The 15,121-nt window shown below is 30.7% G+C and overlaps 1 protein-coding gene across 1 annotated transcript; it reads left to right on the top strand.

The window, feature by feature from the left end:
- The first annotated feature begins 5,521 nt into the window (after positions 1 to 5,521).
- On the top strand, positions 5,522 to 13,761 carry LOC100575643. The gene is made up of 2 exons (XM_003247417.4): positions 5,522 to 5,678; positions 13,393 to 13,761. The coding sequence occupies exon 2, from the start codon at positions 13,411 to 13,413 to the stop codon at positions 13,744 to 13,746; it is 336 nt and encodes a 111-aa protein (XP_003247465.1). The 5' UTR covers positions 5,522 to 5,678; positions 13,393 to 13,410; the 3' UTR covers positions 13,747 to 13,761.
- The last annotated feature ends 1,360 nt before the right edge of the window (positions 13,762 to 15,121 follow it).

The raw sequence follows: 15,121 nt of genomic DNA, 5'->3' as shown, positions 1-15,121 counted from the left end.
AAATTACATATTTTTAACCTAGAATAACTATTTTAGTTATTTTGTTGTGATTGTATAATATTATTCTTGGGTATACTTGAAACTTCTAAAGTATACTATTATATATCTATGATAGTATCACGGTTTGTTGTTTATGTATAACGCGTTATAAGTACCTAATAGATATTATGATATGATTAATTTGGAATTTATTATAGGTACCTATTATAGGTCAATTTTTTTTAAATACTATAGACTATAATATAATATTATGTCTTATACCTAGACTGACATACCGTCTCCGCTCAGAATCGTTTTTCTTATACAATGATATTATATCATTGAATTCAAATTTAATACCATCCATTATACAGTGACCCACTTGTAACCTACTGTACAGCAGAGTGACATCCACTTACCCACCTTTTTTTAATTTCAATTAAAAATAATTAGGTATAATACCTGCTTACACCGAGCATGAGTAAAGATAAATATTATGTCGATAGTGTTATAGACACATAATAATTTTTTTTATTTTTATTTTAAGTCGATATATACAATTTATATCGTATGACACAATAAGTATATATGATAAAAGACTGCAGATAATGTCATGAGAATATAAAAAAAAAGTATGTAAAGAATAGGCACCCAATGATGGCACCTTATTTTTTATTTTTAAAAGTTTTAAAATAAACTTATTTATTTAGACATATTTTTATTTTTATTTTAGAATTAAAATTGGAACTATGAATTTGTTTATTATTTTATGCATTGAAAATTATTAAAATCATCTGATATTATATATTTACTTATTGTTAAAACTCAAAATTATTAAGTGCTAGTAGCGCTTATAGCCTACAGAATATTTAATTGTTGGAGGAAATTATGCTATTAATAATTTTTCAGACATTAGATAATACTGATGTAGGTACCTGCTATACCACGGGTCGCAGCAGCACAAACCCTGATAATTAATATTTTAAACTAAAATATGATTAGAAAAGGGGTACAGATAAAACTGGGGGGCTTAGGCTTCCAAGCCCCTCTAATTTTGTCCATGTTACGTAGGTACATGATCGACCAATATTGAGATAATTAATACCTATTTAATAAGTTATTACGATCTACTATATACCTCTAAAAATCGACTGGTTAGCTACCCCTGTACTAAACTCTATTCCAAATAAGTTTGGAAAAAAATCACGACGAAACTATTCGCGTTCGGGCATGTGCAGTCTCGTTGTCTGACGTCGGTGCGCTGTCAATTGCTGGTCAATCAACAGCGGTCTTACTGTTCCGAGACGGCAAGACTGCGCAGTGCGCAATATTTCCAAATTTCTTTTTGGAATAAAGTATATATAGGCGAGGGACATTTTTAGAAATAAATTTTCATGAAGGCACGTTGGTGGGGAAGGTTTAACCACCATCCTTGTACCGTGTGTGCCATTGTAATATAATTTTTCAAAATAACATACTGTGGCATTTTCACGAATGGCAACCTCATTATTAGATTGATGCAACTTAATGTTTTCTGTAAATTCCTTTTTTGTGTGAAAGTATAGACTGTATTCCACTTTAGGTAGAAAAAATGCCCAAATCGTCACAAATAAAGTACCTAGGAATAAAATAATAATTAAAGTTATTAAAACTATATGTATATCATAATATTGTTGCGGTGTATTTTAATTCTAATTTCAGTTTTATTAGTACGTATGGGAACTTATTAATCTAATCATCTAATTCAATAGTAGTGTAAATGTGCGTAGGTTATACATATTTACTATACGGAATAATTAGTTTTTTTCCGATTCTATTTACATACCTATTTATTTTAAAACGTACCTACCAAAAATATATGAAGTAAATACCTATGATCTAATCTAATAACGGACAGATAGTGAGTGTCAAGTGAGTACTTGTCTAGATCCAGTACCTACAAATTGAATTAGGTAGTAACAAAATAAATTTGAAAATAATGAGATAATTTTAATCATAGTTCAATAGTATAATATACGTTTAATTTAAATAAAATGTAGGTACTAACAACAACTAAGTACTGTGTACTGTATAGGTACGTACATACCACATACGTCTGTAATCTGTACGGCTATACCTATAAGTTACCTATAACAAATGTATTACTTATAAATAGAGTTTGAATTTTATAGCTCTATAAAACAATAAAAAAGCACTACAACATTTAAAATAAAACACCAAAAATCCTATAAAAAAGGCACCTATAAACTATTTTTAAAAATCCTTCAAAAATTGCTCATTCATTTTGTTTTATTATTATTTAATATAAGAGTATATAACATTATAACTATACATAAGTGTACTACAGATTATAGAAAAAAAAAAATGTAAACAAGTGGGTTAAGCAAATATCACTGTAGGTTTCTCGTTAGCGCAGACCACTATTGGCTATTTGGCCTATGCAGATTATACTGCCATTATAGGGAATAGTTTAAAGGAAGTTAAATCACCGTGTCAGAAAAACTTATAAAAACTGCCGAAAAAGTTGGTCTTCAAATTAATGATAGTAAAACAGAATATAATAGTATAATAGTGAATAGAAGGGAGATCAATTTTCGACAAGATGAGATAATGAAAGTAGAAAATCATAGCTTTAAAAGAGTTTCCCACTTCAATTACTTAGGACCAATATTAACTAACGATTATGACATAAAAGTAGAAATTAATAATAGACTAAAAAAAAGGAATAAATGCTATTATGGTTTAGGAAAACTACCGAGTGCTTAAGATATTTCAAAGAACCTAAAAATCCAGATATATATGACATTGATACGCCCAGTTGTGCTTTATGGCTCAGTGACTTGACCTCTCAGGAAAGTAGAACAAATAAGGTTAGAAGTGTTTGAAAGGAAGATTCTAAGAAAGATTTTTGGACCATGTAAGGATGATCAATCCGGGCAATGGAGGAAACGACATAGGTAATCAAGAACTCTATGACCTTTTCCAACGTCCTAGCGTTACAAAAGAAATCTCAGTTAGAAGACTGGAATGGACAGTAGTACATGCGCGGAGGAAACAAGGCTCAATAATAAGGACCGTAATCGAAAACAACCCAGCAGGAAAACGACCTTTGGGTAGACCTCGCCTAAGATGGGAGGATTCAGGATTGTGTTACTAAAGTTGTAGGAAGAATAGAAGTCGGAATACAATGGAGAGAAGCCGCAGAGGATAGAGACAGATGGAAGAGAATATATTTAGAGGGCTGGTTTTAAAGGCCGTTACTCCTGTAAAAAAAAAAACAAGTGGGTACCACTCTTCTGTACAGTAGTTGTCGAGTATCCATCGTTGTAATGATAGATGTGTTGGTTAAACCCAAAATCGCAAATTCGTTTTGCGCTTTTGTACCTTAGAAGTGCGATAAAAGTCAAAATAAATATTGTGCCCTTTACACTATACCTAGGTTTCATTATTAAATTTATATTTTTAAAATGAATTTATTAAATTAAGTTATTAATTTTTATTAAATATACCTATAGTATTTTTATAATTCAAAAATAGATTAACAGTTATAGAGTTCAGTTGAAGGTTAGTATTATCGTATTGTATTTTAGCGTAACAAATTACGGTGACGGTTCATAATCATTTAAGATAACTATACAACATAATTCAGTAAACTTTATAAAACACAGATATTATATAAAAATACTAGATAGCCGACTGCTATAATAGTCCATACGTATAAAATAATGTCTCCAACAAAATGGCCAAAAACTGATACAGTAGGTGATTTCATATTATTTTGAAGATAATATGACGATTAAATTTATATATAATATAACCACACGTGACATCGTTACTTATCAATACTATACAACACAAATATTCACCTCTTAGATAACGATGGCAGCCATTTTATTGGCGACAATAATATCGAAGTCGGCTATCTAGTATTTTATATATCTGTGGGATAAACTTATATCAAATGGTAAGTATTTGACTTGATATATATATATATATATATATTATAAATATATAGATTATTCTATGACTTTCGATTTATTTATAATTGAAACATGTTGGAAATTAGATATCCACCTATGTATTATATATCAGTTGGTATCTGAGCTACGATCGTGTAAATTTGCGTTTGCGAATTATAATTCGAAAATTAACTATTGAAATGTAATTTACATTGACTTATATAAATAAAGGTATGCAGTGCATTGTGTATAATAATTTTAAGAACAGACAACACTAAGTAATGGCAAACGGAGATATATCTTGGTGATGTACTTGGTAAGACAATGTACTTCAACTATTCAAACTAATTCCAAAATATCCAACATTTTGACGGAAAACGAAAATATATTTCATAGTCACAATATTGTAGAAAATCGGGATATTCAGCGACAAATAGTTCTTAATAATTGTAAACGAAAGACAACTGAATGTATTTCTGAGAGACCAAATAAAATTATTTGTCGTGAACTGATGGCAGTTGAAAATACAGAACTACTACACGATGATATGTCTATAAGACGTATTAACCAATTTTATGATTTTTGAGTAGGTAATCTTAGAGAAAATCACCAATTAGAAAAATTATAGAGGATAATATTTTTAAGGTACCTATGACTTATTTGTGTACTATAATTGTTTAATTCAGGTGTGTCATTTCCACTTTTTGAAAGGTATGCCAAACAATTTTTCAGCAAACCAATATAATATATTGTAACTTAATAATTATTAGTTATTAAAAAATATTTTTTTTCACGCTACGCTCGAAAATTTGAATATTTATATTTTCCATGTAATAATCTAATAAAATATTATTATGAATATAGTATACCTAATAATACTAAGTTTATACTCAAATTATTTAAACTCAAATTGAAATATACATAAAAGTTATTGTACCTAATTTTAATATATTAGGTATATTTTGTTATTTATTCTTTTAATGTGCAGGTACCTAAGTTTTAATTTTTTTTCTTAATACCCCCCCCCCCCCCCCCCCATCATACAAAATGTATGTTTATGTCACAGGGGGTGATGTACGTCAGTAAACTGTATGGTTAACACGTTACCATAATAATATAATATTCCGAATATAGTTGAAAACATTAAATATTACTTAAACGTGCAGCGCTGGCTATAGGTAGTTATTAAACGTGCTAATTAATGCGATTATAGTGAAAAGTTTTTACCTAAACAATATAATATTATTTAATTTACAGTGGACAATGGCATGAAACTTCAAAAATGTGACTTGTAAATAACAATAATAATAAATAAATAATAATGATCGGTCTCCGTCGTGTTTGTCGTGATGCACAGCTGCAATGGTCGGCGGACGCGGTCCTTCGCGCGAAATCCGAGCTGGGCAGCGTCGGGGCGGCGGGAGGTGGACGCGACGTTTGTTTTGCAACGCGGTCGGCCTGTTGTATGGTATTATATAGGTGCAGCGCTTGGTAGTCGTGTAGGTATATACCATAATAATATACGCTTTATTGGCAACGCGTCAATACCGCACGGGCGGCGGCGCGAAGGACGCGTAAGGGTACCCTCGTAATATACGCGCGTAACTCAGTGCCATTTCGTCCATCAAATCCGCCGTGGAAAACTACGTTTTTGGTATATTATATAGGTGCAACCACCACGCGATATACGCACAGCACGCCCATTCCGACGGCTCTTACACCCCGCGCTTCCGTCACGAGGTGAGTCCAAATTCCAGTACATACCGTATATTATATTTTTATAATAATATTGTTATCGTTGTTATTGAGACGGCCGTTGTTTTTCGTGTGTTTCCATTGTTTTGCGTGTATTGTGCGACCGTCGGCCGCGATCCCGCGGTACCTACCTTTCATTACGCCGCGCGCCGACGTCTTCCCTACATCGTCATTCGGAGGCGGTTTGAAATAATATTACACGCATTACGTGGATATAATAATATTATATTTAGTGGTGCAAGATACATGTAGACACACCCGCCTACCAATCCCATTCCTGGTCAGTGGTATTCGTGATATACAAATAGGATAACTTTAAGTGAATTTCGACCACGATTATTATTGGGGTATAATATTACTATAAAATTTTCAACAAGCCACCACCCCTCCCATAAGGTAGGTTAAAATTGTGTATTATATTCAAGCCACCTCTGTATAGTCATTATTAGTTCATTTATAGTTGTCGTAGGCGTACCATCGTCGTAATTGTCGTGTACTCAGATCTCCGACGGACGTGCGAAATACCTACACACAATACACTATATACGTCGCTTACACTTATATTAATGACGTAGTATGTCATTTGGGCACCTACATATACAATCATTTGAGATTTGTCGAGTGGAGAAAAATGCGTCTAGTTGTGTGTGTCCTCTACGGTTTCGTCACCGCCGAAGCGCGAATATATTTTTCGCACCACACCGGTATATTATATAACAATATGATGTGTATGCACATATATCATCCAATTGCGGTGTAGCCTGCACCGCACCGGGGTGGAGGATGTTATTTTTTTTTATCGCTGAGTATAAATAGCATTTTGAATAGTCGTGTACACGCCGCCGCCGCCGGCTGTTATAAATTCGGACTCGCGCGCGAATTTGGCAAACTTTCCGGGTCAAGCAGCAGCTGCGCAGCCTCATCATACCAAAACTATTCGATTCCACGGACACACAATATAATATAAATTATAATACATTAATTATACCTCCATGCATTTTATATTGTATTCTATACCTCCCGGATACCTATACGCACATCGCCATGGCCTTTTTTGGGGGAGGATATATAGTTTTATCATATCTTACCGCTTTTAATCGACATTTTTTCTCAGTCCATTTTTTTACGTCGAAATTTAAATTAAATACTATCGGTAATAATCAAATCAACTATGAACGTGTAAAATTACATTAAAAAAATAAATAAAAATGTTAATCTGCTTTTGCTCAATAGTCGAATCAATTAGTTTGATCTATCAGTTCACCTATACATATGACGAATTTGAATGACTATTATGCAATCACTCTAATAAATATTCATGTATAAGTACTGAAATACCTATCACATACGTCATATACTACAACCGATATAATTAAGATGTGAGAGTATTAATCAACATACATGGTTTAAAACGAAATTCGTTATTGATAACATATTAATTATGAATTTTATTATGATGGATATGTCAACTTCGTGTTCCCAAGCTATTCGCCGCAAGAATTACAATCCGTCATTAAAACGGAGTCTGTGATTAAAAATTGTTAATTATTACTAAAATTTAGCGGCTGTTACACCTATATAGCAATAGTGTTGCCGTGTTGTGTGCCACTGATTTCGCACCATTGTGTTTTATTTTTAGGGTCCACGTCGGACGTCAGCCATGCGACTATAATATACACATACGTATTGTGTATAAATATAATATAACTAGAATCGTTTAATGACAATTAATTATTACCAACGGATATAACATAATATATTATGTAAAGCGTTTAACTCGTTTAAGTAAAATTGTATAATATGCATAATATTATATAATAAAATAAAAATAATTAGAGTGATATCGTTAGTCATCACTCAGCCACTGCATAATGCTCGGAATGAAATTTGATATCACCTTCTATAGTACCTATAACTAATAACAATATGATACATTACGCCGCATCTTTACGGATATATACAAATTATTATACAGCAGATCATATCGAGTTGAAAATCGTTATTCATATTTTATAGTAGGTATTACGTTCGATTAACTTAACATTATTTAAAATTCTGAGTCTGAGCGTACCGATTTTTGGAGCCGGTTGAAAACGCAGGCGACATAAGTTCAAGCCTATATGGTGGCATTACAGCTATTCTTACTTACATTTTTTTTATACCTTGCCTATGTGTACTAAAAAACTTATCACTATAAGTACTTGAAATAGAGTTTATTTTTCAAATGTCCCATTCCAAAGACGAAAAAACCCATAGAAAAAATCAATGAAAATTAAGATCTAGGTAGGTAGTAGTTTGAAGGTGTATCATGTTTAGAATAAACTCGGTTTCAGTTGTTCTTTGATACAGAAGAAAAAAATTCGAGAGACCGTAGGTATCGTTTTTTTTATTTATTTATAGATTTTAATGCAAGTAGTTATATAGATAATTTTACCATATTTAAATTGTTCTTATATAGGTAGGTACCTACATTTTAAAATCTTCAAATTAAATTTGTTTTCATGGCTGCAGCTATTCTGAAATTTTAAAATTACATCAAAACTAATGAAGTTTGGTGGCCTGGTGTTTGGCTTCAGTCAAAAACGTGTTCTGAGTGCCAGAACCGGCCGGTGTCACTAGCTCCTGGATGGGTGACCACCACTCGGATTTCACAAATCCTTCCATAAGCCAACGATATGACCAACCCTCCTCCACAATAACAGGCTAATGACCTCAACTGTCGAACCCTTAACTAAAAAAAAAAAAATAGTTTGAAACTGATTTTCCCATACAGAATTTTTTGTTAGACATTACTTTTAAATACGTTGTGCCAAGATGAGTGTATAGATAAGATCCTAAAAAGATATACGCAGTATCTGAACATTTGATTTGTATTGAAGTATTGTTATTGTTGTATTCGAGTATGAATATTAACCTAACTTTTATTTATCATTTCTGAATAGTGAATAGGTACCTACTATTATAATATTATATACAACAAAATAATTTTATTATTTTACAATACATAATATATACCTACGTATTTATTATAATAAACTTATAAACCGATTTATATTTATTATATTTATATTGCGTTTTGACCTTTAAGGTTACATTACTTACATCTAATGATAATCTCTTGTTTTTGCTGCTTGGCGTGGCATGTTGACTGCTACCAGGCTACCAGTTACCCAATGCGTTTGAGAGTAAGTAACACCCGCTACTACTAGTTCCCGCATGGGTGACCACCCAGGTTCGTAGTAGCAAAAACCTTGCCACACATACCCGTCGTGTTGCTTATCTAACCTACCGTAACAACTCCTTACCAACCCCTACAATAGCTAATAGCCTTAGTCGACGGGCTCACAGTTCAATTAAAAAAATCTTTTTTTCTGGTTATTTTTTTTCAACGAGCACACCAACACGTTTATTAAAATACATGTTTATATATTATTGTATGACATACTGTGTCTATGTGTATAGTGTATTACTGTTCTAGAAAGCTTAAAAGTTATTTTCTCTAATAATAACCACATATACCAAATAATAGTCAATGAAACTTCAACGAACAAAAATTCCTATATTATATTATTATGTACTATTGTTTACGTGTCCTTGTAAATTCATGTGTCGTATTACTTCCATATTGCGTTTTATACGCAGTAAAATGACATTTTAGAACTGTCGTGATAATTCTTAAGTCTAAAGTAATTTTATAAACATATTATTCTATAGGATATACCTACTTTGTATAACATGTAATAACTTATAATAATAACTATAAAGTTCATAACATGTAAGCGTACCTATAAGATTTTTTTAATTATCATAAAATGAATAAAGTGAATTAAAAAGTTGCATTGATTATTTTGGTAATTTAGTATACAACTTCATATTTAATCAAGGCTAAGGGACTCATATTTATTTACATTTTGTATGCATACTAAGTTATGAGACTTAATAAATTTTCATACTGAATATTACAATGTAGATATATATTTTAAAAGAACACTAAGGAAATTATATAGCAAAAATAATAGAACATAATACATAAATAATATAAGAATAAAAATATACGGATACAAACCCAAATTAAAACGATGGTTAGATTAATGGTTAGAGAATACAAGTATAGAATACAGATTGGAAACAGGTTTATCTAAATTTGTTTAAAAAAACTGTGGTACTTATCGTTAATAGTTTACATTAGAGTATTAGACGGATATTTTATGGGAATTATCAAAAAAGGTTTCAGAGATTAGGAGAATAAGATATATGAAAAATGACATTTGTATGAGTGATCTTGATGGTATACTAAATAACAAGAAATATAAGTGCGTAGGCCGTAGGAGCTTTGATTTTTCCAGTGAGTCTGTTGGATATAAATGGAAAATTAGCCGCATGTAAGCGGGTGGTCAACAAGACTTGAAGGTTTCAGGAAATATTGGACTGCAGGGTTGTAGTTATGGTTGGGAGAACAAAGAATGTTGGATGCTGTGGCACGTATAGAAATGGTCTTTTGAAAATTTTAACCACATCACTTGCATATGCAGTGGATAGTGATCACAGAGAACGCTACCGTATTCGAAGATAAGGCACGCATAGTTACACTGCAATTTATAGAGTTTTTGAGAGACGATACCAAAAATAAATCAAGTGGGGTAAAATTATATTTTAATATATTCAGGATCTAGTGATAAATTATTATATTTGTTTCATATTATACATTGGAAACAATTATTCTTAATTTTTGTATGTATCAAAAATATAAATCCTTAAAAAATAATCCTTTGTTTGAAATAATTATAAATAATTTAAAATTTCAAGCATACAAAAATCAATTACAATATTGCATAAGAAAAGAAAATTCTTCAAAATAATCTAATGTTATTAATGTTAGTAACTTACTATAAAGTATTAAGTTTGATTAACTTGATGAGCATGATTGAGTATAAAACTGTAATAAAAACGCAAAATAAAGGTGTGTAAGTAGTAAGTATAAGTTTATTGCGTTAGATTGAAACACGTCAGTCTCTTGTCGTGTTATAATTATAATAATGATGTAATATTATATTACAACAAATTATTACGTTGTCGGTTTCTTCGTATTATAAAAGAAAAAACATAAGTAGTAGGTAAGTACCCTATAGGTATTCAATTATATTATATACCTTAACAGTTAACCTACTAAATCTATTTATGATTTGAGTACCTTTAATAATACTATAAGATTTGTAAAAACATTACATTTTTTTTTTATAATTAAGGTGTTCAAATATTTTGACTATTATTTAAATGTATATTTTATTTCCCTCACACCCATCTCACGAGATTATATAAATATATTCCGTGACATAAAATTGTTGGTGCTTACTACTTAGATAGTTAGACACTACAATTTAATATTAATTATACCGTAAATTATTTTATAATAATAGTTTTAAAATAAAAACACATTGTGTATTGTTACAAATATATAGGTGGTTATTACTATGTATGTAAATTATTATATATCATAGACATACCTACACGTATAGTTCAATACTAGACGGATACTACCGTAAGCAATGGGTACGTACTAGACCTAGTAACTACTTCCATAATCCGTTTACAAAAGTTGATACGCCAAACATTTAAAATATTCTCAAATTTATAATATATAGTTATTTTTTGAGAACCTCGGTGTATAAAAATAAGTTCTTATTAAATAATATAAGCCTACAGTATGGCTGTTCGTTGATTACTCATTATTATTGTACATTTATATAACTTTTAATTCCTGGGCCAAAAAACATAACATTAATATTTTAGTTTTAAAGGTTTTATAGTATAATATAATAGTAGTCATTTTAATTTAGATAGGAAATAAAATAAAGAATTTTAACGAACAAAATAATAAATTAAAATGTTAGTTGGCTTATAGCTTACAAAGAAATGTTATAATTTATAAGTATACCTAAAGTTTGAAATTATGCTTATACGTTTTTTTGAAACTCGACGTGGTACCTATTTGTAGTTTTTGTTGCACTGCATTACTACTTACTGAAGTATATTATACGAAAACTGGAGTAAAAAAACCAAACACAATCGATATCGTTACGATCATTTAATTTTATTTAGACTGCATAATATTGCCAAACAATTAATTCTATGATAAGTTACTTTTAATTGTTTGACCAATAAAATTAAACAAATTAAAAACATATACTTTTGACCACGATAAAAAAAAATATAGAATTATATTATAATATATGGCTATAAATATTGGCTTTGGGCCAATTCGTTTTACAACGCTCAGATTTAATTTGATGAGAATATATAAAACATATAAATACAACCATAAACATTAAATTACGTGAAAGTTGTATAACTTCTCGGCGGAAACGATAAAAAATTGACCACTCAAAAAATGATTAAGCTCTAACATTTTTTTAACGAAATAAACACATTAAATACCTTACTTTTGTACTAAGACTCGTAGATACAATGCACAGGCCAATACGTACTCAGAATTTGTTCTAAATAAATTTGATTCATGTTATGCACAAATATTTAGTACACAATATTATTTGGCATATTTGAATACATTTTAACCCATACATATAAATTGTTAGTTATTGATTTTATAACATATTGATATTGCTGTTAAATATATTTTGAAAAATAAAAAAATTAATAAGACTTACAATATATATAAATCTTTCTAGGTATTGGCGATTGAAATTGATAAGATGTTACGGGGACACTGTGTATCATTTATATGTTATTTTACATGTTCCCCGTTATAGATCCACATTCCACCCGCGCCAGCCTGATAGTTGATAAGCTTTCAATCGCCAATAGGTTCCTAATAATTTGTAAGGTGACAGTTTTACTATACCATTTTAAAATTGCATTTAATTTAGCTTATAGTCGCGTAATCAACAAATGGACATATTTGTATTTTCAAAATAAGGAAGTATTATAGTACCATGGTAGAAATATACAGATTATTCCATATTATAGTCTTAGATTGTTATCATTGGATAAAAATAACTGTGTAACGGGATATCACAGATATCGATTTTGAATCACCATATGAACTTGATTTGTCTCCCTTTTTGTTGACATTTTTGTGTTTATCATCAAATATTATATGGAAAAGGGGATATAATATGCAATAACCTTATATATTTCAACCGTTGTAAGTACCTATACCTACCTATTTTGCTATTTATTGAGTAGGTACCTATATATTTGAGTTTTTGCTAAAATAGTATCATCGCTATAGTGATAACTTTTTCACCCACGACCACTACGTTATATTATACCACAGATCTTCTTATTTTATGGTTATGTCAATTTATCATAGTAAAAAATTAAAAATATATTATGATAAATGGTATAACTGCACAAAACTATAAAGTGTTCGTTGTGATAGTTCTTGCACAAATATAAAATTTAAACCCATTTTAAATTTTTTGGTCGATATAATAGTTTACTTCTAAGTAGGTATACCCTATAATAAATGCCTAGATTATTTATGAAATAAATATAAATATAAATAACAATACTATAAAATATATAAATGTATATATTTTCATAATATTGTTAAAAATTTATTTTCGGTTTGTTTAGTAACAATTTGTTCAAAAATAACTTATTGAAAATATTATTATATTAAATAAATTCGATATCTATAATATTATATATTATTCTTATTTGTTTATTATTCACGCAGTAATACCTAAACAGCAGCATGTCAGAAAGACGGACACTTTTGAGCCGTCCCCGGACCCGGGTGTACGACTGCAACTACAACATCGGCGAAGGTTACTATAAGCCAATGATGGACCACCTGGACCGCAAGTATTACGGTTCTTCGGCCGCACCAGCCGCAGCCAAGCCCGCGAGTGGATTCTTCGACTCCAGCCCAAAAAGCCTGTTCGGCACGTCCGGCTCATCGGCCTTTGACGAGTATAGATCTTCGTCACCGGCACGATCCCGCCGTAGCGGATCCGACTCCAGATTATCGTTGCCCGATGACGAATTCGAACAAGAGGTAAATGCTTCCAATAACATTATATATGCATAGATCGCTATAATTTAAATACGATTATTTTATGTATTAAATCTGTGACGTTATAAGTACATTCGATACTTGAAGGACAGGGTAGCCGTGTAGATAAATTATAAAATATATAGGACAAGTATTACGTTTGGTACAACACATTCTCGTCTTAAATATTTTAACGAACGTATATAAAATATTAAAATAGTTTAGCTTTTGGTGACAACATTGTTTGCAGAGCAGTTTGGCTGGAGAAATTAAGATACTTATTGTTAGTAGTTTATAGTTGTAAAATGTATTGGTATGGGTCAAGACTCAAGGAAATCTATCGCTTAATCGTATATTGCAAACTGTTAACAGGTTTATTAATTTGAGCTCCGTGATCTAAAATATATTATTATCTATTTTACTGTTGATCGACATTTTACCAATGAGATACTGATTGAGGGTGAAGACATAAATAATATATATTTATTTAATTACTAGACGACGGACATAAACTCTTTAACACTGGCAGTTGACATGTCAACATACAAATGGGAGAGGGGACATTATTTTAATTTTTAAGTGAGTTATGAGTATATAAGATTTTAATATTTGAAAATGATCATAATTCACTTAAAAATTAAAATATCGTAAAAAAACAACTAGCGAACACAGATGGATGTTCTTACCTTAAAGTGTGATAATTGTTCAATTCACTCTAATATTAAAACTAACAGCACACTATTGAAACTAGTGAACGAAAATATTCTAGGTAGTATGTGTGTCAGACTGAGACAGGTGCAACGTCCTCATAATATATAAAAAAATTATAACCTCCCTCTGGTCATAGGTACGGAATTTAAATTTACCTAACCCCTCAAATATAATACCTGTACAATAGCTATTCAAAATTATATGTTTTATGTGGGGTTCATAAAAAATGTATTAATTTAATGGTTCCATAAAATCGAATGCACCATGGGCCATTAAATCATGTTTAAGGGAAATCAACTCACTATATATAACGTGGTCGTTTATGCAACCTGACATTAAAAGTATATATAGGAAAATAACAGGAGTCTCGTGTTGTATATGACCAACACGCAATAATGCACAGCATAATAATAGGTTTTACAAATCCCAACTGTAAATAAAATAGCAACAAAAATATACTACATCACAAAAATATCCATTTGAACCAAAATCAATGTCATCAATCACCATTCCTTATAATCCACTGAGAAGACTAAAAAGAAAATGGCCAAATAAGGGGGCAAGGAATATTTGATCAGATACATGACGTAAAACTATGGTGGCAATTAACGACACGACTGGGTACTTCACTCGTGTACCGAATCGTGCAAATTTTGAGTTATCTACACGTTTGCGTAAATTTTTTACTTTTTTCGTGCCG

This window comes from Acyrthosiphon pisum, chromosome A1, assembly GCF_005508785.2.
Source record: "Acyrthosiphon pisum isolate AL4f chromosome A1, pea_aphid_22Mar2018_4r6ur, whole genome shotgun sequence".
In the NCBI taxonomy this organism is placed as follows: domain Eukaryota; kingdom Metazoa; phylum Arthropoda; class Insecta; order Hemiptera; family Aphididae; genus Acyrthosiphon; species Acyrthosiphon pisum.
This window is presented reverse-complemented; position numbering and strand designations above follow the sequence as displayed.

Bases quoted from the DNA above. Each gene is read 5' to 3' on its own strand.
- LOC100575643 (XM_003247417.4), top strand. From the start codon at position 13,411: ATGTCAGAAAGACGGACACTTTTGAGCCGTCCCCGGACCCGGGTGTAC.